Source organism: Rhinolophus sinicus, linkage group LG18 (assembly GCF_036562045.2).
Source record: "Rhinolophus sinicus isolate RSC01 linkage group LG18, ASM3656204v1, whole genome shotgun sequence".
Lineage (NCBI taxonomy): Eukaryota > Metazoa > Chordata > Mammalia > Chiroptera > Rhinolophidae > Rhinolophus > Rhinolophus sinicus.
Genome location: NC_133767.1, coordinates 2,528,301 through 2,554,978, shown reverse-complemented (window position 1 = coordinate 2,554,978; position 26,678 = coordinate 2,528,301). Strand labels below are relative to the sequence as shown.

At 46.8% G+C, this 26,678-nt stretch overlaps 2 protein-coding genes across 2 annotated transcripts in view; one reads left to right on the top strand and one right to left on the bottom strand.

The window, feature by feature from the left end:
- Positions 1 to 583: 583 nt before the first annotated feature.
- On the bottom strand, positions 584 to 17,645 carry CRYM (crystallin mu). The gene is made up of 8 exons (XM_019751668.2): positions 16,122 to 17,645; positions 15,444 to 15,597; positions 13,475 to 13,537; positions 8,786 to 8,887; positions 6,946 to 7,129; positions 3,487 to 3,608; positions 2,758 to 2,842; positions 584 to 918 (listed from the first exon to the last, which is right to left on the bottom strand). Exons 1-8 carry the CDS (start codon positions 16,289 to 16,291, stop codon positions 854 to 856), a joined length of 945 nt encoding a protein of 314 aa, XP_019607227.1. The 5' UTR covers positions 16,292 to 17,645; the 3' UTR covers positions 584 to 853.
- LOC109458208 (phospholipid-transporting ATPase ABCA3) overlaps positions 7,125 to 26,678 on the top strand; it is a 73,307-nt gene continuing 53,753 nt past the window's right edge. Inside the window, exons 1-6 of the mRNA XM_074322932.1 lie at positions 7,125 to 8,601; positions 10,647 to 10,776; positions 12,014 to 12,189; positions 22,309 to 22,377; positions 22,730 to 22,991; positions 26,152 to 26,279. Coding sequence (XP_074179033.1) covers positions 22,318 to 22,377; positions 22,730 to 22,991; positions 26,152 to 26,279 — 450 coding nt within the window. The 5' untranslated portion in view covers positions 7,125 to 8,601; positions 10,647 to 10,776; positions 12,014 to 12,189; positions 22,309 to 22,317. The remainder of the gene's footprint in view (positions 8,602 to 10,646; positions 10,777 to 12,013; positions 12,190 to 22,308; positions 22,378 to 22,729; positions 22,992 to 26,151; positions 26,280 to 26,678) is intronic.

Sequence of the window (26,678 nt, the reverse complement as noted above, 5' to 3'; positions counted from 1 at the left end):
CAGCGCCTCTGGATACAGCTGTAGCTGAAACCAGTTCCCTGTGTACGTCTTTATCACAGGGACAATAAATTCCATTCCTTGTTCATTTACTCATTCAACCTAACGTAGTTTGAGGTGTGGTCTCTACCATTTGTGACCAAAGGAGGCCTGACCAATACAGCAGCTCCATTGTTCCTTGAAACTTCAGTTATAAGAAACCAGAAACGAAAGGCTCCATAATGTATGATTCCTGTTCTGTGAAATGTCCAGAAGAGGCAAATCCACAAAGAGAGAAAGTAGACGAGTGGTTGCCAGGGGCTGGGGAGAAGCGGGCGTGGGAAGTGACTGCTCATGGGTACTGGGTTTCTTTTGGGGCTGATGAAAATGTTCTAGAACTAGACAGGGGTCATACTTGCACAGCTCTGAGAACACACTTAAAACCACTGAAGTATACACTTTAAACTGGTGAATTTTGTGGTATGTATATCGTACCTCAATTGAAAAACTAGAATATAATGCTTGGAGCTCCCCCAGGGAGTGAATGGCCACACTTGGTCCCCTCTCTTTCTTTGCCAGGAGGGATAGAAGTTACCAAAGCAAGAACTGCAGAATTGGAAAATGCTTTATTTTCCAGGAATTACAAAAGCTAGTGAAATACAGGGGAAAGGGAGCACTGATCGGGCGGAACAGAAGAAGGAATGGCCGGCCACCCAGCTCTGCTTTCCAAACACAAACGGGGATCTCCTTTTTTAAGGTAAGACGTGATAAGCACAAAACTGTCGCTCCCTGGGGACTGGGCTCCCTCATTCGATCCAGAAATGATGAGACAACTGGCGGCAACAAGCCTTGAACCGTAGCTTCTACCTCCTTCGTTTTATTTACCCGACAACCAGGAATCATACACAAGCTTGGCTGCCACTGTGTCTTCCACCGCCATTCCTGGAAGGGACAGAAATTGGGTTCACTTGTTGTCACAACAACTTTTTCCCGAAACAGCCCAGGCCCCGGGACTGGCAGTTTCCTGATCCATTGTCTGTGTGCTAATGCCCATCTGGGTAACAGGACTGATTCATAATCCAGGTGAGCTCGGACATGGAGGGTCTGCGAAGGGCAGGACACGGCAGGGAATATGACATTAGTGGCATTGCCCACCAAACAAATGTTAAGTGTCCATCCAAGGTTAGTTCGGGGTAAGAAAACTTCCTGTGAAGGGCCAGAGGGTAACTATTTTAGGCTTGGGGGCCATATGGTCTCTGGTGCAATCACTCAACTCTGCCCCATTAGTGCAGACGCAGCGAGGGCAGTAGGTCCACAGAGCCCGGCTGTGTGCCAATCAAACTTTCTTCACGGACACTGAAGTCTCAATTCCATGTACCGTTCACGTGTCATGGAATCTTAGTCTCCATTTTTTTGTTGTTGTTTTTTTAAATTTCCTCCAAAACATTTGAAAATGTAAAAACCATTCCCACAGAAATAGGTGGCGGGCCGGGTTTGGCCCCCAGGCTGCAGTCTGCTATCTCCCACTCTGGTCCAAAGCCAGCATCCGTCAGCCACCCCCCTCTGTCTTACTGTTTCGGAGACGGTCCTTATGCTCGAATAGGTCGGTGTATGTTCTTAAAGGGCAGAGCTGGTTTTTATTCATTTTTGTAGCCTCCACAGCACCAGTACGGAGCCTGACACATAATAGGCGTTTAATCCACATCTGCTAGATGGAAGGATGTGCCAGTGCACCAGTGCCCAAAGTGAGAAAACCAAAACGGCCCTAAGAGGTAGAGCAGATTTCTGTAGAGTTCTGCCCCCTGAAGGGTTTGGCTGACCTCCGATCCGCTGTGAACTCTGAAACTTTCAGACACAGCTAAAGCAGCGTGATGTCTTTGAACCAGGCTTTGGGTAAAGTTTATACTGCCTCGGCCTGTCTCCCCCTGCATGAGATTTTAAAAATATTTAACAGCCAGCAAGACACAGAGAGAGACCAGTCGGCATGGGCGCTGAGTGGCAATTTGGGGCTCGATCATAGGAAATAGGAACGATCTTTAGAGAGGGATAGAGGCCATTCTGAAGGGAAGCAGCTTATTTACTGACCCATTTGGGAGCATTTGAATAGTTTAGGTGTATCGGCTGAATATCAGCTGTTACCCTGTATGTCACTTCCTGAAATCTGCTAGGGCGGGAGAGCTGTAGCAGACCACGCCCATCCTTTGCTGGCCTCTGCCTGTACCAAATCAGGTGATAATGGGGCTTCCCCTGGAAGCCCCTGCTCAAGTCAGCAAGCAGGAGGGGAGGGAGGCACGGAAACAAGGGGTCTCGGCTTCCTGTCTGCGTCTGTCTGCCATTTCCCTTAAGCTCCCAGTCTTTTGACATTTTTACCCCCCACCCCCCACCTCTGGAGGATATTTGCTTCTGAGCTTCATTTAGGTCTACATGTAAGTCAAAATGATAGCCTGCTGACACTTGCGGTATACAAATCGTTTTACACGAACATTTCACTTCATACAAAAACTCTAGGTAACAGGTAGTGGAGAAACCCTGACTCAGAGACGTGAGGTCAGTTGCCCAGGGATGCATGTCAGGGAGAGGCAGAGAAGGGAATGCAAGCCACAGCTGCCCAATTCCAGAGTTCAAGGGCTTAACCATGACAGTAAGACATGTAAATAATTGACCCAAATGGTGGATTTCACAAGCTTGCAGCCACAGAGCTGGTGACTCATCCCTCCCCCCACCTGCAGGTAACCTGCCTTGCGCTCTGGTTCTGTGTTTGCCCTGAGGGTTGGCACTCACCTAAAGACTTGAACACCGTGGTCTTCTCACAGTGGGCTGGCTTCACACCCTTCACCACTTCTCCCAACTCAGCGAAGATCTCGGCCTGTGAAATGCACACAGGTTGACCCAGGCCCTGGAGCTCGTGTGTGCTCTGGCCAGGGCAGGGAGGGCACCCCCAAACTGGAAGCAGACCCTCTGGAAACTGGATGATGTCAGAAGGAGGCTTCCCCCAGAATCCTTTTGGGGAACCATCTGCCTTTGTGACACTGTGAATGCAGAGGTACAAGTTTGTGGCCAGGGGTACATGCGGCCAGAACGCTGTGTCAGTGAGGAAATAGGCATGGTTTTCTCTAAACACTTCTCGCTTCTATGCCCTGATTTCAAAAAAAAAAGAAGGCCAGAAAATGGCCCACCCCACTGCTTTTTTACTGGCCACACCGGGAGGGTTTCCAGGCTACAACAGCCCCCATCTCCCAATCCTACTGCTTTGTCGGACAGCCCTGTCCAGGGGAAAACACATCAAGCTTCTCTCTCCAGGCAAAGAGGATGAGAAAACACATGTCACCACCAAAATGGCCCCATTAACTTAAAAGGGGATTAGAAAGGACTGAGAGCTGTGTAGGAGCTGTCACCCCCCAAAGAGGTGGGGGTGATTGCGGGGTCTGGAGCAGGCTAAAGAGAAGGGGAGGGGAGTGAAAGCCTGGGCTCCGGGCGGGGCCAGCCATGCCGCCGCCACCGAAGACTCACCCCGGACAGCAGGACGTCCCCCGACTCTTTCAGGGCGGCCTCCCGGGAATCCACGTACAGCACCGCTCGCCTCATGAGTTCGTCGTCCAGCTCGCGCCAGTCGGGTCTGCTGGCTCCGATGGCTAAGGGACAGTCACAAGGGACACTTAACGTGCCAAAGAATGGAAGACGGGTGGGGGAAAGGTGGTGACAGTGGACAGGTGGGAACACAGACTGGGCATGCCTCATTTCCCCAGGCCCACCCCCTCCCCATGCACAAGACTGAATAGTCATGGATAAGAATAATGCCTACCATTTCTTCCTTTCCGTTTCCGTTCCCATCTCACTGCTAACGATCGTGAGGAAACTTAGCATGCATTTACGGGGGCTTGCTATCTGTGCGATGTTTCACACATCTTCTCTGTGGTCCCCACAAGTACCCTTCATGTCTGATTCCCACTTAACGATGCACCCACTGAATGAAGGCGTGTGCCCAAGTTAGGCATCGAAAACGTGCATCTGTATGTAGCTCTGAGAGTGTGCCATGCCTGCCGCGTCTCTTCCTCTAATCGGGGGCAGCGACTTCCTCACCCAGACCCTGGAACAGAGCCCTCACTCGCAGCTTCTTCACACCCCACACTTCTGCCTTCTGTCTGTCTGCTTCTGCTTCAGTTATTCCCATTCCTCACCCCCAACCACTTATCTCTTAACTGTGACAACAGAGCCCAGTGTCAGGGTCTCGGAGAAAACCCCACAAAAAGGAAAGCAGCCCCCTCCTGGCACAGAGCTGTCATATCGTCTGCACAGCCTAGAAGCGTAAGGGTGAATCCTGGCACTGGCATGAAAGGTGGTGCCGCTAGAGGCTGCCACCAAAGACCTACAGGGCCAGGCAGGGAACGGTGGGTTGCGAGCAATGCTCGCTGGTCCAAGGGACTGGGCTGGAAAATGGTGGAGACCCAAGCCCACAGAAGAAAGGGAACAGTGGCCGTTCAGTGCCAGCTAATTGTTGCCATGTGAGAATGAAGGTCCACTGCTGGATATTCCCGTTTTTGTGTGTGTGTGTGTGTGTTTTTAAGGGAAGCAGGAAATCTATTTGCATGTATTATGTCTTGATTTTTAGAATACTCAATGGTCCAAACAAAACACATCTGCTGGCTGGATCTAGTTCATGGCAGGCCAGCCTTTGGGAAATGCTATAAAGCCTTCTCCCTCTATAAGGCAGCATTATATGCCATCCAGTTTTCTCTGCTCGTTCCCTCTCCTGCTGTTCTCCCTCACTCTGATTTTCAAAGAGACTGGTGTAAAAATGTCCATCTTGAAGGCTGTTTGTCTGGGGAATTCTACAGAACAAAAGCCCTAGCTAATGAAGCTCGTAAATAAATCATAAGCTGGTGGGAAAAAAACCAGCTTCTCAGGCTGCCTCTTCTCTTGCTCTGTTCCCCCCTAGTTCTTCTGAGCAGGCAGAGTTCTCAAAGGGAAGTGTGAGGCCCGTTGGGCAGATGGAGGTGGGCCAGGCAGCAAAGGGGGGGCCTGCTTCAGATCTGGTTCTGGCTTTGCGTCAGTGGAGCTAGAATGGGTGAGAGCCAGACACTGGCTGGGGGGCACAGGGCAGGATAACGGAAGTGGCCGGGAGGTTGGAATTGGGCCTGCCTCGCAGGCAAGCTGCAAAGTAAGTAAAATCTGTCGACTGCACTTGTAACCGACTTTTCTTAAGTGTATTTGACGCCTCTGCAAACACATAAACCAATTTTGTCCTTAGGTCAGGAAAATATAAGAGACGCCTTGACTCAAAACCAAGTCGGCCCTTCCTGGGGAGAGATTCAAAGTGGGAGAGGCATCCAACATGAGGGAAATTCTACCACTGGTGGCTTCAGAGACGGAGTGTCCATATGGTAACGAATGTGGACTTTGCCTCAAGGAGCTGAGAGAGCCCCAAGGAAATGGGCACCTTCGTCCTACAATGTAAGTAACCTGCCACAACCCCGTGAGCCTGGAAGAAGGCTGCAAGCCCTCGATGATTCGTTGCCTGGACGGTGAGACTGCAGCCCGGACCACACCTTGATTTCATCCTGTGTGAGTAGAGCACCCCGCTGACCCACATCCAGACTCCTGGACCACGCACAGAAACTGTGAGGTCATAAATAGGAGCTGTTTGATGCTGAGGGGAAAAATCAAGTCAGTCTCGCTGAAGATCCAGCTCTTGTCCTTTTCACCAAGAACTGATTTCTCTTGATTTCCCAAGTCCTTTCAGAAATGGTCTCACTGTCCATAAAGCCAGGTCCCCACCCATCTCTTACCTACCAGCGAAGCCACTTCCTACCCGTCCCCTGGAACCATCACATCCTAACACCGGTCCCACAGACTCAGTCACTCCGTTTGCTTTGGCCCACTTCTCAAACGTGTCACAGAACATATCTTTAGCTGGAACTTTCTAGTTCAATCTAGTTGTTTACTTGTGTATCTATTTGTTGTCTGTCTGCTCTCAAGAGAACGTAAGCATCAGGAAAGCTTATGCAGATACTGGCACGCCCAGTATCCAGAGAAGTGCCTGGCATGGGGTCGGGATTCAATAACCACGTGTGAGTGAATGCCCGGTGTTGGTACTTGGCTCCGGCCTGCCTGTCTGCCAATGTGTGCAGAGATCTTAGCATTCGAGGTCACACCATGTGCTTGTCCCTAAAACATGGGGCACCTATAACATGTCAAAATCCTCTAGTCTTTGTCTGCTCACCCGCCAGAACCCAGGCTCCTTATTGAAAGATAACACAAAGCATTATTTCAGAGCTGGGGCTCTGAAAGTAGAGTGCTTCAGCTCAGGCCCCAGCTCGCAGGCCACTAAGGACCTCTGCCTTTGGGCAAGTTAGCCAGTGGCTTAATCTCTCTATGCCTTGGTTTACCCACCTGTAAAATGGGGCTAGGGATAATAATAGCTCTGACATCGCGAGACTGTTGTAAAGATTAAATGATATATAAAAACACATAAAGAATTTAGAACAGCACCTGCAACACTAGGCCACAATCTAGACCAGCTCTTGCTGTAACCCCCAGGGCCATGTAAGGATCTTTAGAGGCTTCAGGAAAACTCATACGTTCAGCGTTCCACCCACCCAATCGGACATATTAAAAAGCATCCACATGTCGCGTTACACTTGTCTTTTGTGCTGTAATTAATTCTCAATGTTAAGAATCCATGAGTCTCTTGTTTGGCTTTTGTCATGTAAACTTCATCGCACTTAAAATGCGGCCATTTGCCATCACGTCCCGTTATATAGAGGCCTAACATTTAGTCGTTTCAGGTGTGTGACTTTGTTCCATGTTTTGGAGTGGATATTGTTTTCCAGGGCTCCCATGTGCCCCGGCGCCCTTCAGCCACTCGGGCATTTTGCACAAGGACCACAGCTCTGCAAGGGCAGCCCCTGGCCCAGCCTAGGGATGAGGTGGCCGCCACCTGCCCACCGCTCACGAAGCCACCCAGCTTACCGTTGATATGAGCTCCTGGCTTCACCCATTCACCGAACAGAATGGGCTCCGTCGCCATGGTGACCGTGATGATCACATCCGCGCCTGTCACAGCCTCCTGGACTGACGAGCAGACCTGAACCTCTCCTTGCACGGAGTCTGTAAACTTCTCGGCATTTTCTCTGGTGCGGTTCCATATCCTCACCTTCATTGGGGGCAACAAGAGGGACACCGGGCCATGACTCTGGGGCTGTTCATGTCCAGCCAAGCCCAAGGGAGCCAAGGAAAGTCGAACTGCCCTGGAGTCAGGTCTGTGCTTATGTAAATCACCCCCTAGGGAGAGCGGACATTTGAGCAAGGGTACCGACGCATTAACTGGGCAGACCCCTGGCCAGATATTCGAAAATGACCTTTCTCTAGCCCTCCTCCCTTTGAAAGGGGGGGCAATTTTCCAGTGCTAGCCCAGGACACACAGCCTCCCTGGTTGAATAGCTGCTGCACAGTGTGATGCTTTAGCAGAGAAAGTTCTGGAGCTAGACAGGCTTCGCCTCAACCCTTGCTCTCCCGCGTATGGCCCCTGGAGTAACTTAACTTCGCTTGGCCTAAGTTTTCATGTCTGTGAAATGCGAATGACAGGGACAAACTCCACGTCATCAAACTCACTCGCACTCTGTTTGCACTTGGTTTGCAGCCTTGTGGAGGAGTCACAGCAGGGGTGGGATCCCCAAAAGGATTGTCTGCTGCGGCGCCCACATGGAATAACTGGATCTGAAGGGTTCGCAGAGAGCTAAAGGTGAGGAGGGTTTCAGGAGTGATTGGTGCCGCAGAGGAACAGGGCAAGAGTCGGGGCTGCAAGGAGAATCCTGGAAGTGGGGGTGGAGGGGTATCACTGGCCTTGCCCGGAGGTGGGTGGGGACTGTGTAACAGGTTTCCATGTCTAGGGTGGGGGTGGTCAGCCTTCAGCTGAAAATAAGGCCTAAACCACGTCCCATAAGGCAATATAATAAATATGGGAATAAACATTATGTCGAAAGACGTTCAACAACCAAGTCAAAAACCAGTACAATAGGCCCAGTAGTGAGCGAGTGGTTAAATCATACCACCTTCTTGGTAGGGAATTATGCAAATATTATATGGAAATTCAGTCACCCGGGAAAATGATGATGTTAGAACAATGAAAAAGGAGGGCATACAGCTGTGTGTATCTAACAGGATTAAAACTGTCTTATAAAAAGTTGATGAGACAAGATTGGAAAATGTAAACTGTTGTCTTGGAAAACAGATAAAGGGGCATTTTTCTTTTGTTTTATTCTTTATAGTCTACATATCCCAAAGCAGAGGTAGTATTTTTACCCTTAAAAAAATAAAATCACCATACTTTAAATCTGCCCCCAGGCCTCTCACACACACACGAAAATGAAATGAAAGCATCATCAGATGTTCCCAGCGTGGCCCAATGTCTGGGACGCTGTGGCCTCCTGCTCTCCGGGTCTCACTATGGATCCAGGTCCTGGATCCATAACCCTGAATAATTAAAGACTCCCGCGTTCTCCTACGAGAAGCTTAGAGGCCAAAAGGACAACTGAAGGTCTGTAATGGATATGACGTCACCCTTCACTAACCCAGCGGGCTGGCTGCGTCTCAGGCAAACCCTGTGACCTGAGAGGCTGGGAACAGGTGAGTCAGGCCTTCTCCCCACCCTTCACCTGCAGCGGGACTTCTGGGCAAGTCATTAAAAGAATGGGCTAGACGGGACTCTCCGCCCAACTATTTCAGCATAACCTGCGGTGCAGTGAAGCAGTATAGATAAAGGTGAGGTCAGCTCCCTCCCCGCGGCTCCCCCAACCCTCCCTGGACTTACCTCCTTAAAGGAGAACTGCTCCGTGAACACCTCATAATGGCTGTAAGCCTGGACCCCAGCCCCAAGGATACATAGCACTTCACTTCTGGGTGGTTTCAAAAACTATTTGAGAGAAACAAGATGGAAAAGGTGAAGGGACACGCTAGCAGCCGGGTGAAGGACCACTACAGTTTGAGCATCAGGTGACTCCTGCCTTATCTTCAGTTCCCTCAAGAATTCGAGGCAACACTGTCCTGTCTTCCCCCCGACCTCGCCCCTTGGGAGCCACCATCTTACTCTCTGTTTTTGTGGGTTTGGCTTTTTCAGATTAAGCCCTAGAGACCTAATGCACAGTAGGGTGAATACAGAACACAATACAGTATTATAATCAGCAAAACTTGCTAAGAGATTAGAACTTAATTATTGCAACCGCTTAAAAGAAAGGATGATTAGCTAAAGGTATTCATTATCGCTGCAATGGCACTCATATTACAACATATAAATGTACTAAAGAAATATGTTGTGCCCTGTAAGTTTATACAGTGTTATATGACAAATATATTTAAGAACAGCAGCAAAAAAATCAACTCTCAGACAATCGAGTTGATGTCATTTTGTGTTCCCGTTCCCCTCTGTAGAGTGGGGAGGGCACGAAGGAGCCTTCACTGAGCACCTAATATGTGCCAGCGCTTTGCCTGCAGGATTTCATTCAGTCCAGACAACGTGAGTGAGACACTCCTATTGCTATCTCCCTCTAACAGGTGACGAAACTGAGGCCCATGGAGGTGAAGTAACTTGCTCAGGGGCCTATTCCATGATGCAGTTGGGTCTCTGAAGCCCCATCGCTCACTCTGGAAAGCCCACATTCTTTCTCTGGTGCTCCCCCATCTCAGGGACATGATAAGCCACACCCACTTCTCAGAGCCCCTGTGGGTCCCTGCTGAGCTGCCTGGGATCCGTGGGGGTTCTCAGCTGTATTTGCTCAGCTCCCTCTCTGTTGACCCTTTCCCAGCCTCTGTCTTTGTCTAAAGAGGACTGTAGAACTGGCATTTTGACACCCGCTGAGGGTGTACGTGTGTCTGCGTTTGGGAGTGGGGTTGTATAATTAATTCATTGTGGGAAGTTGAGGGAAGTCCTTCTGACCTCCCTGATAGAATTCACCACGTCATAGCACTTATTTGTTTACAGACTTATTTTCTTGAACTGCCCTATAAGCCCCATGAAGACAGAAGCCGTCTTATCTGCACAGAATTGGCACGCATCTGCCATTACCTGTAGGAAACAGAGCAGGGTTTCTTGAACACAGCAGTCCTGACATTTGGGCTGGATAACTCTTTGTTGGCGGCTATCCCCTGCCCTCTATCCATCAGATGCTAGTAGCACCTCCCACCCATACCCCTCCAGCCCCAGTTCCACAAATGTCTCCAGATATTGCTAAATGTCCCTGGGGCAGGCGACAAAACTGTCCTCAGTTGAGAACTAGTGGCATAGAGAAAGGACATCACTTGCCCTTCAAACTGTTTTTTAAAGTAAGACCCTGTTCCACCTTTTCTCTATTTCATTAGCAAAATTTGAGCTCCTCGGGTCTGCTCTTTCTTACAGTGCTAATTATGGAAATTCTGGAGTGTGACCTTAAAAGTGAAAGTCTTTTAATTATTAATTACTAGCTCAGAGGGGTCTCATAAATAGTATGAGATATTCATCGGTCCTATAGTTGCAGAAGTAGAGGTACCATTCTGTGCTATAAACTATAGTTCAAGGAATCTGATTTGAAAAGTTTCCAAAATGCCAATACCCACAGGACTAGCCATCTTATGCACCTGTCCATTAACCAGAATTAAGTGAGTTTTCCTTAAGTAAATCAATTTGTTTCTCTTTTCAGTATGAATCTATTCTTGGAAGTACACTTGAGCTTTAGAGATTGTTACAGTGTCCTGTCAAAGAAACCTTCAACCTCTGAAACTAAATGTCTAATTCTGACGGGTTGCCTTACTCCATCATTTGTTGCCCTGGTAAGAATGTTACAACCGAAGTTATAACATAATGTTATAATGTTATCTCTTTTTGCAAATGGTGGGATGTTTATGATTTATTAAATCATAACGTGATTAGTGGCACTTCATTCTTTTCCTATAAGCATGCAGATAATTAAAAACATGGATATGAATCTTCTGGGTTTCTCAGTTACACACGGAGTTGGAAAGTCTGTTTCATTTGCCTTCGCTAAGGCCTTACACTGTCTGCCCCCCATCCCTCCAGCCCCGTCTCACGCCGTGTTCCCCTGCTTTCCTTGTCTCCAGCCACGCCAGCCTCCTTGCAGTTCCCTGAGCACATGTGCCTGTCAACCACAGGAACTTTGCACAGGCTCTTTCTTCTGCCTGGAATAATTTCCCCTCTGCCCCTCATGAGTAACTCTTACTGTTCCTCAAATCTCAGCTCAGATATCCCTGACACAGGAAAAACCTTCCTAAATCCCACAGACTAGATCAAGACCCCTTACCCGCCACCCCCATTTTACACTCTCGTAGCACTTCATCCCTTGGGTGGAATGTATTTGTCAGGGCTGTAGTTTCACATTTATCGGTGTGATCTTGGGATTAATACCCATCTCCCGAGATGGATTCTGCTCCGTGATGGCAGGCGCCCTCTCCGGTTTTGCTCACCATTCTATGCTGCATGCTGAGCACAGGACCTGGCACCTGGTGGGCTCTCAAATATTTGGTGACTAAACACACGCCAGACATGAAGCCTGATATATGTTGTCACCTAGAGGAAGTGTGCCCGAGTCCCCAGCCCAGCTTCCGTTGCAGCCCAAATATAAAGACGTTCCCACACCCATCAGACCTGAGACCTTCCTATATTTTTCACCGTGCTCCTAAAAGCCCTAAAGGAAAGAGAAGTGATGGAGAAGAAAACATCTGCTCTTATGAAGCAACCAGTAAAACAGGCCCTCTGTTCCTTACAGGAGAAGCCATCCGAGGCCGTGGGAATAGAGCCGTGAGGCTTCAGCCTGCGCTCTGAAGCCCTCAGCCCAGGAGCCCTCAGCTCTTCTGGGAGTAGACTTTCATCAGCACACCAGAGCACAGTGTGACCGACACGTGGGTCTAGAACATTTCGTTCCAAACCAGGATGATCACCAGGGCCAACCAGAGACTATTAAGTTAGCTAGGTGCTTGGGATGCACCCTCAGCGATTTTCGTTCAGAGGTTTTAGGAATCTGAATTTTTTTTTTTTTTTGTAATTCCCCAGGTGATGCTGCTGCGTAGCTTGGGTTGGAAAGTACTGATCTGGGACCAGGAGACTGGGCTGCCTCAGAAGACCCCACCACTACCTGGCATGTGACTTCAGGAAACCCTAGTCTCCATTTCCTGTGCATTCAATGAGGCCAAGAATACTTGCTCTGCCTTCCCTATGGAAACACAAAGGTAAGTCAAGACAGGAGGTTGGAAATGATTTTGAAAAAGCCCAGAGTCCTTTACCAACGTAATGCAGGCTCATTGGAGTAACTCTGTTCCTAAGTCGCCAGCAAACGTTTCCCAAGGAGCCCCTCATTATTTCGCTCTGAGTTGGGCCTGGATGTAATGTCACAAAACCAGTTTGTCAAGGTGTGTACTCCCTTCCTATACAATTACCAGCTTAATCCTCCCATTCACTGGCCTGGACACCTGGTCTTCACGTGCAGCCCTCCCCTACCTCTTACACCAGCGTTCCCAGACGTGTCCTCCGGCATCTAACGGGGAAGATTCCAGACTCCAGTAGTTCCCACAGGCAGCATTATAAGCCGCCTCCTCTTAACGCCAACCTCTATAAATACAGTTCTTCTCGTAGGATGCCTGGCACTGCTTAGAAACACCCTCAGCCCATCACCTGCCCTGCCTTCTGCCTGGAGCTCCCCCCCCCTCCATTTCACTCACGTCCTTAGGTCTTTACTCCAATGTCACCCTCTCAGTGAGGTCTTCCCTGGGTAATTTAAAACATCACCCCTTCTCAACACTCTTATGTCAGCTTTATTTTCATCCTTCTAACACACGGTTTTCTGTTGTCGGGTTTTTATTTTAAGCAAATCTTAACACATTATTAAACTCAAAAGAGGTTCGTTGTCATCAGTTAATTATTTTTTAGCAAGTCACACTATGTGTTTTCCTTTTTATTTTGTGTGTTGTCTAATCTTTCCCACCCCTTGTGTGTGCCACTCTGTCGTGTTCACTGCCATCTCCCCAACCTTTAGAACAGTGCCTGACACGTGGCAGGATCTCAGTCAACACTGGTGGAATGAACACACGAGTCCGGCTGCGATCTGTTTGGCTTGCCCTCTCCTCCTTGTGCAGTGCTGGCTCTGGCCTATGGGGCAACCACCTTGATTTACCAGAAGCTGTGTGACCCCGGGCAAGTCACATTCCCTCTCTGAACCACATTCCCTACACCTGGCATATATAGATAATCATATCTACTTTGCAAGGCTGAGATGAAGATCAGGAATAATGCACGTGAGGTCCCTGGAATCGGCTCGTGCTCATCAAATGGTAGCTAATAATTTCGGGAATCATTGACCTCACCTGACACCACATATTTGGCATGTGGAGTTCCAGCTATGTCCCAAGGGAGGCCAGAATAAGTTCCTCATTTCTCCCTTAGACAGTCACGCTTGAGACGGCCAACCCCACCCACTGGATCACCTCGACAGCACACACAGCCAGGCACTAATCTTACCTTGGTGGCGATGGCAGACACTGCAGCTGTCCTCTTGGCAGTTATGACATTTCCATCCATGACCTTGGAGGAAAGGACAGACAGTGAGCAAGGAGCACCCATATCCACTACTTAAGCGAGAGAAGCGCTCTAAGAGTAGCCCTAGGAAGCATTACAGTCTCTGACAAAGCGCGGGCTTGATGTCGGGTCTGGATCCATTTCCTCCACTGAGGAGAAATGAGACTCTGAACACTTATCGTAATCTCTAAGCACTGGTTTCCTCACCTGTAAAAACAAAGGTAACGCCAGCCATTCATGCAGAGGGGTTTTTGTGAGGATTAAATGCATTGGCATACATGAAACATCTAGCACGTGGCGAGCCCCCCAAATTACCCATTTTCTTTCCTCGCCCTGTGATTCTCAAAACACCAAATGAAGAGGAACTTGAGGAATGAGTCATTTGACATCAGTGCAGGAGCCACGAGACTCTAGCTCTCCAGTCCCCCCCCCATGTGGGGAGATTTGTGAAGAGGCTCAGACAGGACCCTTAGATGAATTGAATGTGACTCTCCAGGGCTGGGACCAGACATCCTTGTTATTAAAAGCTTCCCCAGGTGACTGAATTATGCCCGGCCAATAATAACGACCAGCCTTTGCACTGCTCTCCTCTGTTTATAAGTCACTCATCTCAGTGAATCGTCCCCAGGTTGTATCAGGATTCTCATCTCACGGACAAGGAAGAGAATCATTTACTACTGAGCAGGTTCAGGAAGGATCCAAGGCCTTGTCATTTTGTTTGAAAGTCTGAGCTGGTCCCACTTTCCTGGGAAACCACTGTTGGCAGGGAGTATGGATGCCATCTCCATCGGCTGAGGACAGCACTACATACCCTTCCCAGAGGAGTAATGAGCTGCCAGCTTCCTTGGGTAGCCAGAAATTCAGGGCAGAAGGACGATCTAAGGACTCAGGGAGGTTCAGGTGGGATTAAGGAGATTGTCCCTGATGAGGTTGCAACTGCCTGATGTCAGAGCCAGCCTGGAGGGTACAGAGCACGAGTGCAGGCTCCACAGCCAGACACTACTGGGTCTTTGATTAAGCAGCGGTGTGACCTCAAACAGTGACTCTACTACTCTGAGCCTCTGGGACCTCAACAGAAATTGGGTGGGTCGTGATGGTGGGGGGGGGACGACTGTAATAAAAACTCCCACCGAGGAATGTTGTCAGAATTGAACGAGATCAATTGCTCCTGCCTGGCACATGATAAGTGCTCAGTACGTGGCAGTTAGAAAGGCAGAAGAGCACAGTTGGAAGAGAATACAGGCCCTGGACTTACACTGAGTAGGTCTCAAGTCCAGCCATGCCCCTTAGTCACTACATAAACCTGTAAGTTGGGCATAATTGCTTTATGACTCAGTTTCCTCGTCTGCAAAATGGGACTAATAATATCACTTACCTCAGAGAGAGAGTGGCAGTAAGTATTAAGAGTCAAGACATGTGAAGTGTTTAGAACAGCACCTGACATATCCAAAGAGCTCAATAAATGGGGGCGACTGCTATTTTTTCATATTGTCATTAGATGTTAAAGCAGGTCACTGGATACCCCTCAGAAAAGACTCCCAGGGATTACAGAGAGTAACTTCCCTGTTACAGAGAGTCACTCGATAACTGTTTCCTTGGCTATTTGGTTTGTTCAAGCTGTGTATTTGTAGTAACTGGTCTAGGACGAGAATATATACAAGGTGACAAGATTATCACTCCACATGTCACACAGTTGAAGCAACAGTGGGCTCTGCTGCTGGGTTATGCGTCTTCAGACAGTCCTAGAAACAGACACGTGGTCACAGATAACCTTCACTGTCACTGGCATCCAGTCACTCAGAGTGGGGCATGTGTGGTCAGCATGCAACTGCCCCCAGCTCACGGAGAATAACTTCCCAGCCTGGCTCTGGGCCTAGGGGCCCCACTCCACCCTGGTCAGGGAGTTGCTCACCGCCAGAAGGCAGCCGTTGTTTGGCTCAAAGAGTAGCACAGTGGCCTGGTGGGAGGGGACAGTGGAGGTGGTGCTGTGACCCTCGTAGAAGGTGACCAGCTTGGTGGTCAGGGCATCCTCTGCAGCACTGTAGGCGGGCATGACCCCCAGGAAACTGCAAGGAGAGAGGACGCAGCTTTAACCCCTTCCCACCAATGCTGGGCTCTCAAGTCCCCATGTACCTACGTCCGCCTTTCTTTCCTCATCGCTGCCCTCCTGGCCCTCAGCCTCCCCCCCACCCCCACCCCCATCCCTTTTTCTGCCCTTCCCTTAGTCAGTAAGCACAGTCTGTTCTAGACGTTGGTTCCAGATGGCAAATACCATCCCGGTTCTGCCACCAACTAGCTGGGTAGGTCACTGAGTTTCACTCTGAGTCTCCGTTTTCCCACCAGTAAAATGACTGCATGAATACCTACTACCCGGAGAGTACCAACTACAAGGAGAGTGTGTTGAATTAAACAAGGGGACTCCTGTAAAGCGCCCCTTGGCACAGTGGCGAGCCCACGTTTTAGGGGGCAGCTGTGAGCAGTGATCAGCCGAGCCTCCCCCCCTTCCTTCCTCCCGCTGCTTCGCTTCGCACCCCTCCTCTTCCTCCTGTCCAGTTTCCCCAGCCCCTGGCCACGGCCTTCCCACACTTACCCCCTGTGCTTGGCCACCGGTACCACGGTGCGCACCGGCTGAGTGACCCCTCCGTCCGGACCGCTGGAGAAATTGGCCAGAGCCGCCTCCAGAGGCGGGATGAGGAGGCTGGAGCTGCGGAGGTGGTCCTGCACCTCGGCCGCACTCAGGAACGCGGGCGCCCAGCTCATGTCGCCGCCTGCCTTCTAACCTCAGCGTGGCCCGGGCGATCCGGGTTCCCGGGACCCAGCGCTATATGAGCGCACGCGGCCCTGTGGTGCCGCCTACTGGTCTCCTGGCGGCTCCGGGGGCGGAGCAACGCCGGTCTCCGCCCACCCCGGCCCCCGCGGTGGGCTTGCCGGGTCCCCTCCAGCGACCGGTTCCCCAGGATTTTAGGTGAGGCGTGGGCTGGGACCCAGTGACCTGTCCTTGCAAGGGGCATTGGCGCTCCACCTGCTCGCCTCCCACCGAGCCCGCTGTTTGCTCCCTGTCTTCTTGCCTGGGAAAGAGGAGACGGGGAAATGGGGGCAAACGATGGCGGGGCTCCCTTTTTTCTTAAATTATTGTCTTCTGCCAGGAGATCTTAGATGAAAGGAGGCAGTTATTTAAAAGGCATTTTTCTTTCCGTTCTGTCCCCATCTGGAGTCTCCTTTCCCACCCCCACTCCCGTTCCCATCTCCAGCTCTCAGGCTATCGGTTGCTTTAAGTGCACCGTTTTTTGTTAGGGTAACGAACTCAGCTAACCTTCACCTTTAAAACAGGGGGGAGTTCCCAGGACAAGATGCAACGGCCTCAGTCACACAAAGAGCCAAAGGGCGTAAGACGCCTTCGACTTGGGCCTTCTCTTCAAGGATCTTATCCTCGAGAGGGGGAAATAAAACAATGTGCACACGGGAAGGTGACCGTGAACCCCTGGCCACCAAATCCCTGGTAGGAAAAGCAACTGCTTTTGATAATTCGAAGAAAAGAGAGAAGTTATTTTGACCTGGAGTGCTTAGATAAGGGTTTTAGGAAGGAGGGGGAATAAACCAAGGCCCCAAATAAAATGAATAATGATCACAACAGCGACAGGTTGTTGATTTTACTACACCACGTCCTGCAACGTGCATTTGTGCGCAGCGTCTTACCGAATTATACAACCTCCGTGGTAAGTGGGGAAGGCATTTCAGGCTCAGGGGGAGCCCAGGGGTGGACGGCATGTTTTCTAGTCGTCTCCAGAGTTGGGCTGGAACTACAAGCCTAGAGGGTCAGCGCGCACCTGGGCCTGCGCCCCTGCAAGCTCCCAGCTAACCCCGGACGGACTCTGGGGGCAGGTGGACTCGCACCTTCCTGCCACTAGCGCACTGAAGCTGACCGTGGGGCAGGCCTGTCACCAGGGCGAGGCAAGCCCGGGGACTGAGGCACTCGCCTCCACTGCAAAATTTAAGGGACATACTCGAAACTCTAGACACTCGGCACACTGAAGGTTAAAGGTGGGCTGCGCGCCCCAGGCGCTGGGAGGACCGCGGCGGAGAGACACCTGGGGGCGGGCACGCCTGGTCGCCTGCGCGGGGCGGGGCGGGGCGCGCTGGGTCCTCCCGCCCCCGCGTACCGGCAGGGGTCGCGCCTCTGCAGCGTCCACGGGGCGCAAGCGGCGCACCTGCGCTCGGGGGCGGTTGCCGGGGGCGTTGGGAGCAGGCGCCGCGCGGGTGGACGCGGGCACCTCGGCGGCGGGGAGGCCGAGAGCTGAGGGTGAGTGTCCGGACCTCCCCGCCCCTGGTCCCCAGTCCCTAGTCCCCTGCTCGGGCGGCAGCTCCCCGGATTCCGGGGGAGGAGAAAGTGTGCCCTCCCCCCCAAAAAAAAACCCCACAACACGCCAGAGTACGAGCGCTTTCCCTCCAGTGCCAAGTCCACGCGGAAGCCCACCAGGACCAGTTAAACAGGAAGATGCTCTTGGGCGTTTTATTTCGGCTGTGCCGTCTTTGAAAGCAGCGGTTTGGGGGACAAATGTTTGGTTTTCTAGTCCTGACTACTTCACCATTTGTTTGCCATGAAATGATTGTTCTATTGTTAACAAAGCAGCTTCCATGTGAAAAGGCAGCGACTGCTTATTCTTCACCGTGATTAGTTATAATATTAGAATTTTCCTTATAATAGGGAATTGATCAGTGGTTACCTCCTATCAATTTTGGGAAACAGTTCAAGTTTTGTTTGGGATTTCCGGCGGCATAAGCAAAAACAAACGACCCAGGTAAACTTAGTCTTGTGAAATAAGCTAAGTTAAGCTTTGTTCGTATGACTAAACTGGTTTTGTCTGCTCAGGGAGTTTTCAAGCCTGGTCTCCGTTTGTTTTTCAGTTTTAACAAGGGCCAGGATGTTGAGGGTGCCTTGGTTTGCAGGCTCTTTTGGGTCAGACTTCTTTGGCCCTAAGATTTTCCCTAATCTCTCCAGGATGTAGTGAAGGAGGTGGGGTGACAGGACACTGAGAAGGTTTGTTTTCCTCTTTGTGCATTATTTCAAATGTATTGTTTTACCGAAGAAAGGACTAACTGAAAGAACTGGCCTCTGTCCTTTTAGGCTTGGATGTTGCTCTCTCTTTCCTTATACAAAAAAAAAAAAAAAGAAAGGAAAGGAAAGACAGAAAGAAGTGAATGGAGTGTGGGACACAAAATTGCACTGAAGTGAAAAATTATGTTTAATATTTCAAAATATTACCCGATATACGAACTAGAGAAAAAAGTTCTTGGTCCTGTGCATCAGATGGTTCTTTGTTCTTAAGAAGCAATTAGAAAAACAGCACATGTACATTATACAGAATTCCAACCTTACGGACATAAATATTGTAGAATATGTAAGTCTTCCATATCCCACCTCCCAAGAGACAAATACTGTCAAGAGGTTGGTGTATATTCTGCCGTTTTCCTTCTCGATACATATACTAACGTATTTATATTTTTACGAAAAAGTACACCACATATACTGTTTTGCATCTTTCCCCTTTTATGATGTGTCATCCCTCCACGAGAGTACAGTATTTGTCCTTTTATTTGACACAGATGACTAGGATTTCATTGAAGGCATTGCCATTATGTTTGTAATCAGTCTCTCTCCACTTTCACAAATCTTTCCGTTGTAAACCCCTCAGTATAGGTTTAAATTTTTAAGAAACTGCTAAAGCTTTCCAAAATGTTTGTGCCATTTTGCGCTCCTACCTGTAACTGATGAGATTTCGGCTCCACATCTTCTCAGATATTTGATGCTGTCTGTCTTTTAGCCATTCTATAAAAAAGTTTAAAAAATCTTTGAGCCATTCTAATGTGTGTGTGGAGGTATCTCATTGTGGTTTTACTTTGTATTTCACTGATGGCATATAAGGTTGAGTTTTTCTGGTGCTTTTAAAAATTTTTATTTTTTTTAGAGCAGTTTTAGGTTCACAGGAAAATGGAGGGGAAAGTATAGAAATTTCCCACATACCCCCTACCCTACGCCACACATGCATAGCCTCCCTTAACCACCTCCCCCACCACAGTGGTATGTGTTTTTTTTTGTTTGTTTGTTTTTTTTAAGATTTTATTGGGGAAGGGGAACAGGACTTTATTGGGGAACAGTGTGTACTTCCAGGCCTTTTTTTCCAAGTCAAGTTGTTGTCCTTTCAATCTCAGTTGTGGAGGGTGCTGTTCAGCTTCAAGTTGTTGTTCTTTCAATCTTAGTTGTGGAGGGCACAGCTCAGCTCCAGGTCCAGTTGCCGTTGCTAATTGCAGGGGGCACAGCCCACCATCCCTTGTGGGAGTTGAACCGGCAACCTTGTGGTTGAGAGGATGTGCTCCAACCAGCTGAGCCATCTGAGAGGCAGCTCAGCTCAAGGTGCTGTGTTCAATCTTAGTTGCAGGGGGCGCTGCCCACCATCCCTTGTGGGACTCAAGGAGTTGAACCGGCAACCTTGTGGTTGAGAGCCCACTGGCCCATGTGGGAATCGAACCGGCAGCCTTCGGAGTTAGGAGCATGGAGCTCTAACTGCCTGAGCCACCGGGCCGGCCCAGTGGTATGTTTTTTTACGATTGATGAACCTATGTTGACACGTGAAAAAGTCATCAAAATCATTCAAAGTCCATTCACAGTTTACCTTAGGGTTCACTCTTGCTGTACATGCTATGGTTTTGGACAACTGTAATGACACATATCCATCATTACATACAGAATAATTTTGCTGCCCTAAAAATCCTCTGAGTGTCGCCTCTTTAACCCTCTCCCCATCCCCAGACCTGGCAACCACTGACCTATTTACCGTCTCCACAGTTTTGTCTTTTCCAGAATGTCATAGAGTTGGAATCATACAGTATGCAGCCTTTTTAGATTGGCTTCTTAATCATGTGTGTTTCAGGTTCTTCCATGTCTTCTAATGGCTTGGTAGCTCATTTCTTTTTTAGCGCTGAATAATATTTCATTGTTTGGATGGACCGCAGTTTGTTTTTTTCATTCACCCTCTGAAGGACACCTTGTTTGATTGTCTATACGTTTTGGCAGTTATGCATAAAGCTGCTGTAAACATCCCTGTGCAGGTTTTCTATGGACATAAGTTTTGCACTCCTTTGGGTAAATACCAAGGAGCATGTTTCCCAGATCGTATGGTAGGAGTTTGTTTGGTTTTGTAGGAAACCACCAACGTTTCCTAAAAAGTGGCTGCGCCATTTTTCATTCCCACCAACAACGAATGGGAGTTTCTGTGGCTCCACGTCTTTGTCAACATTCGGTGTCAGTGCTTTAGATTCGGCCATTCTGATAGGTGTGTAACGTGCAATCTCGTTTTAATTTGCATTTCTTTGGTGACGTATGAGGTAGAGCGTTTTTTATATGTGTATTTGCCATCTGTATACCTTCTATGATGCAATGTCCTTGAAGGACAGTCGTCCATTTTTAAAATCGGTTTCCTGTGCTTTTTGACCATCTCTGTATCTTTTCTCCCCGGATTTAATCAATATAATTGACATATGACATTGCATAAGTTTAAGGTGTACACTGTAATGATTTGATCTATGTATATATATTGCAAAAATGGTTACCAAATACATTTATTTAGTTAACACATGCATCACCTCTCATAGTTCCAGTTTTATTGCGTGTGATGAGAACTGCTAGATTTCCTCTCTTAGCAACTTTCAGAAGCACAGTGCAGTATTACTAACTGTAGTTGCCATGCTGTACATCACATCCTCAGAATTTAGTAATCATAGAACTGGAAGTTTGTACTTTCTGACCACTTTCCCCCATTTCCCCCACCCCTGGCAACCACTGATCTAGGATATTTTTTCCCCCCATGGAGTATTTATTTTTGGTGCCAGGCACCTGTAGGCATTTGCCATCTGGGATCCCCTGCATCTGGGGTCAGGGATTGAAATGATTTGGAATTGGGCTGCAGTCCCTGCTGAAAGCCAGTTGCCTCATGTTCCTCCTTATTTATAAGGTGAAATCCTGAAAGAATGCCTCCCCGTTCTGGTCCTGATTTTCAGCTCTCTTCCTGGTGCCCCGAGAAGTTCAGTCAAGATCCCACAGTTGGTGATAGAGCTGGGAAATGGACCTAGACAGTCGGACTAGGATCCCGGGTTAGGAAAACCCTACCATGCCACCCACACCAGGAGGGAAGGGCTTTATTTGTTTTGTTTTGATTCCCATTGTGCACCCACATTTGACACGGCACATAGGAGCTATTCAGAAAATAGTCATTAAATATGAGAATGCATCGGCTCCCATCAGCGATGTTACTGCAGGTAGGTATTTCCAATCTCGCAAATTATTGACTGGCATTTTGGGCTTACAGGTGTGGTGTGATTTTTATGTACTGTTTTGTTGGTGTGTGTTTTTTTGTTTGTTTGTTGTTGTTGTTTTGTCCAACAGTGATGATTTAGTTATTTTGTATTGTTTCTGAGTTAGTATTTTGATAAGAATTGGGAAAGCTACTGGCCAAAGCTACCTGGCAACTTGCATCAGTAACATGTTGGTCTTTGTTTTGTGCTTGAAGTTTTGTACGTATTGGGAGCTCAATAGATGCTGAATAAATTTTAAAATGTAAGGATAAACAATTTCTCAAATATTTCAAATGTTTATTGTTGTCATCGTTTAAGCTTGATGAGAAAATTAATTCAAATTTAAGTGATTTACTTGTGTAAAATTTATTTTTTGTTAGATAATCTTAATTTCTTTTTTTTTTTTTTAATCTTTACTACCTCCGTAGAGTTGAAGAATGGATTTGTCGGGGTTGAACACACTTATGGTTCTTCTGTGGAAGAATTTCATTTTAAAGGTAAGTTGAGCTATTTTGTAGGATTTTCGCGACATCTAAAAGACCATCCCAGGAAAATTGTGACAGCACCATTGCTGCATTTCGATTTATACTGTTGTGTTTTTCTCTGGTCTAGAGCTGGGGGTATCTTTTCCCATTATGAAGAGTCCTCATAGAAGGAAATAATAACACAATGACTCAGAGAGGAGAAAAAAGTCCAGGGAACGGCTGCTAGCATACGCTGAACCTATTCTTTTGGGCCGTCTATATCTTTTGTGAAGCGTCTGTTAATGTAAAATAGTTAGTTGTTTGCAGAGTTAACATAGTCCTAGGGTCATTAACAATCTTTTTTTTTTTTTTTCCCATCTCCTAGAGACGGCAGTTTGTTACTGTAGTTGTGGAAATCATCCTGACGTTACTGTTTGCTGGTACACTTTTGTTAACACGCAGGTTTACTACTATCAAGAAGTCTGGACCGTTCTATTACTCTCCTCAGCCTGCTGATGAGTTGCCTTTATACTTCAGAACGGTCCCTTTTTCTGATCTGTGGGAACTAGCCTTCGTGCCTTCCAAAAGTGTCGTGGTGAAGGATATTGTTGAAACCGTGATAAGGGACTTAAACTTGAATTTTAAAGGTGAGATATGAAAGTTTTCCGGGAAAAAAATTGTATTATGAAATTGTTTTAGCGAAGGCACATTTATAACCTTTGAACTGTGCGTAATCTTCCAGGTAAAACATTGTAGGATATCCACATAACTAGATGGTAACCTCCTAAGTATCACATTATGGCCTTTGGTAAACTTGAGAGTTAAATTCACATCCAGTATTTTGTCCCAGAGCCCAAGCAAATAGTATTTTAAAACTAGATGATTGATTTATATTATTCAAAGTTATGACCCACGTCTGTGATACTAAATCTTCGTTGTTTCTGGTTGTGCTGCTTACACCTGGGTAATTATAGCTCCAAGGAGAGGTGCGTGACGGTGCACTCAGCGTGCCCAGAAGCACAGCATAAGCCCTCATTCTGGGTGCATACTCAGTGGTCAGTAATTTCAAAACGTTGTCCATATGAGAATGTTGCCTAATTCATGTATGAATGCTTTATAGAAGACTCGGGCTGTATAGAATTATTATAAACGTTCCCTGTTCTTCACTTACCCTCACATTCTCAACCCAATTTCTCTCCTGTTTCTCCCAGAAGTAAACATCGGCAGGGGTTTGGTGAGCGTCCCTCTAATGCCCCTTCTCTCTACACACATACATTTACCCAGTAGTCTAATTTTTTCAATCTTTTTTGTCTCTCAAGGAATTTGAGAGTCAAGGACATCTCAAAACATTTTTTTTTCTATTAAAAAAATCACTGAAGCAGAAGAATGCAAAATCCCAATAATTTTTAAAGTACACAACACAAATTTTCTAATACATTAAGTCGCTTACAGGCGACTTTGGGTTACCCAAAATATTTTATAATTTCCACTCTAGTTTCTTCTTTGATGCATAGGAATTTCAGAAGTGTGTGTAGCTGAACTTCCAAACCTTGGAGCTATGTTATAATCTTTCTGTTGTTGATTTCTATTTTAATTTCCTTGAACCAGAGAGTATAATTTTCAGTTGTTTGACATTTTGAGAGTAAATTTGTGGCTAGTTTATGGTATATTTCAATAAATGTTCCATGTGCATTTGTAAAGATAATAATATACTGTAGGTTTTGCTTGTGGTATTCTGTAAATGTTTCCAAGGTCAAGTTGGTTAATCGTCGTGCTTTTCAAATCCTCCTCTGTTCTTACTAGCTTTTACCTGCTTATCCTATTAGTTGTTGAGAGGGGTATTAAATTTCCAACTAGGTGTCATTAGTGTTAAAAAAGTTATGTATATTAAAATAATGTTAAATTTTTATTTTTGCCCATATCTTTTGAAATTATTAGGTCATGTGATCTTTCTGTTGAATTGTTTTAAAAAATATTTCTCAGTTCTGGAATTTCCGTGTATCTCTGTTTTTCATAGATTCCAAGACTCTAAAGGAATGTTTCATTTTTCAATGTATGAATCGTATCAACTATAGTTACTTTAGAGTCCTCACCAGAAAGTTCTGATATCTGGATTACATGTTGTATTTTTTTATCTTAAGTCATTGAGCTCTGTTTTATAAGCTTGTCTTGTGTATTTTCATTAAATGGCAGGTACTGTGGTTGAAAAGTATTAGAGGCTCTGGAGAGCACTTCTTTATCCAAAGAAGGTTACGTTTTCTTCCTGGTGGTTGTCAGAGTACTGATAGCTCAGTTTGATTCCACCAAAGACTGGTTTTAGGCCTCAGTAAGGATTGATCTATGTCAATCGTCCCTTTACCCCTGAGGGACACCCCTTGTCTTAGGGCATGGGCATTGCCAACTATAATTTTATATATATATATATATATATATATATATATATATATATATATATATATATTCACAGGATATGGAGTACAGCATAGGGAATCAAGTCAGTAGAATTGTAACAGCTATATACGATGGCAGAGGGGCAGTAGATTTGGGGAAGGGGGGTTATCACTTTGTGAGGGGTGTAAATGTCTAGCTGATACATTGTTTTGCAGACCTGAAACTAATAAAAACGACAATAAAAAAGAAGCCTTCCTTGAACCCCATTGATAAGGTCGGCGTTGTCCCAGCTTCCCACAGAACCCTGGGGTTTTCTTTGCAGCGGTCATCACACCTACTAGTCATTGGCGTGATGGTTTACTATGTATCTCTCCCACTGACTGAGAGCTCCAGGAGGCAAGCGGTCTTATCCCTGCATCCCCAGTGCCCAGCCCAGGCCCTGGCATAGAGTGGGCACAAGTAAATATTTACTGGATGAATATATATTTTAAAAAAATGCATGAGCTGCAAGTAGCAATACCATTTGTTTTTGAAAAAACAAACACACACAAAGATATCCTGATCTACTCTATTTTCAATGTGTTTCTACTTAGTAATGGAAATTGACTTTTAAAACTAATATCAAATACCCTTTTATTTTTCTCCCATTGTCTCTTACATACATTAAATTCAAGTATTGTATATTTTCCTGAGTATCTTTCAAATAAATTCATTTTCATTTGTTTTAAAAAAAGGAATGCATGGAACTTCACTTCCACCTACTGGCTATTGAAGCCTTTAGTATCCTGTTTACAGCAAAAATACATTTACTCCCAAGAAAAATGTTTAATGTATACAAACGTATATGTAGGTATTTAAATGACTAAGTATTTTATCTTAGGAGGGTATAAATGATGCCACATTTAAAAATTTTTAATTAGGTTAAATTTAATTTAGGCTAAATTCATTAATGGATCACCTCAAATAATTGACACATAATTGCCTCAAATTTTAAAACTATAAAGTTGTTTTGTTCCTCAACTTCTTTTTTGTGTGTGTATTTTTATTTAGATATTGGAGATTCCCTGTGAATAGATTGCATAGATCAATTTTGTTATTTCCCTTCAAGGTAGAAATTTCAAAACACAGTTGGAAGCATCCCTCTTCCTTAATTTTACTTCATTATGTAGTTATTACAATAAGAATTATAGTTTAAGCTTGTGCTAAAACTGTTAAAACTCCTAAAAAATTGTGTGCACTCTAAATACCTATTAGTTTATTATGCCAATGCTTGAGCAACAGTGCTTTGAAATTTATAATATTTTGGTAGCCTTTTATCCATGTAAAGTGTTTTTTCCATTTTATACATAGGAAGGGCTGTCAGACCTTTTGCCTTTATGTGGTCAACTCGCACATCAGATTTCTCTCTCTCTACAGTTCAAGGCTTTTCTTCAGAAAGCGATTTTGAAGATTATGTTGAGCAGGAGAATAACTCTAGACGAGTATTGGTTGCTTTCGTTTTTGACCATGAGTTCAAAAATAGCCATGATCCCCTGCCACTCCAGGTACGCACGTTTTATGTAGAAACGTCATCACTGTACTTCTCGTTTCCAGAGATCTCATGAAGCAGAGGTGTGGTGATTCCGTTTTATAAGTGGGGAGACTGTCACTTACCCAAAGTCAGATTGCTTGTACGTAGCAGCGCAGGGATGCAAACCCAAATCCCACGCGCTTGAGTGCCTGTGCATTTATTTAGCCCGTGCTTTGTGTTGATGGGGAAAGAACTGAACTCACTCTTACCAGCCCTTCTGTGTGTCAGTGAGAACCCTAGGAAGCACCGATGGCTGAGGGTTACCTTTGCTGCTGCATCTGGCATGGCGGCTGTCTCCAGCTGTGCACGTGATGCGATGGTGAGCTAAACGCATCTCCTAGGTCCAAAGACCATCTGTGATGCAGCAGGTACA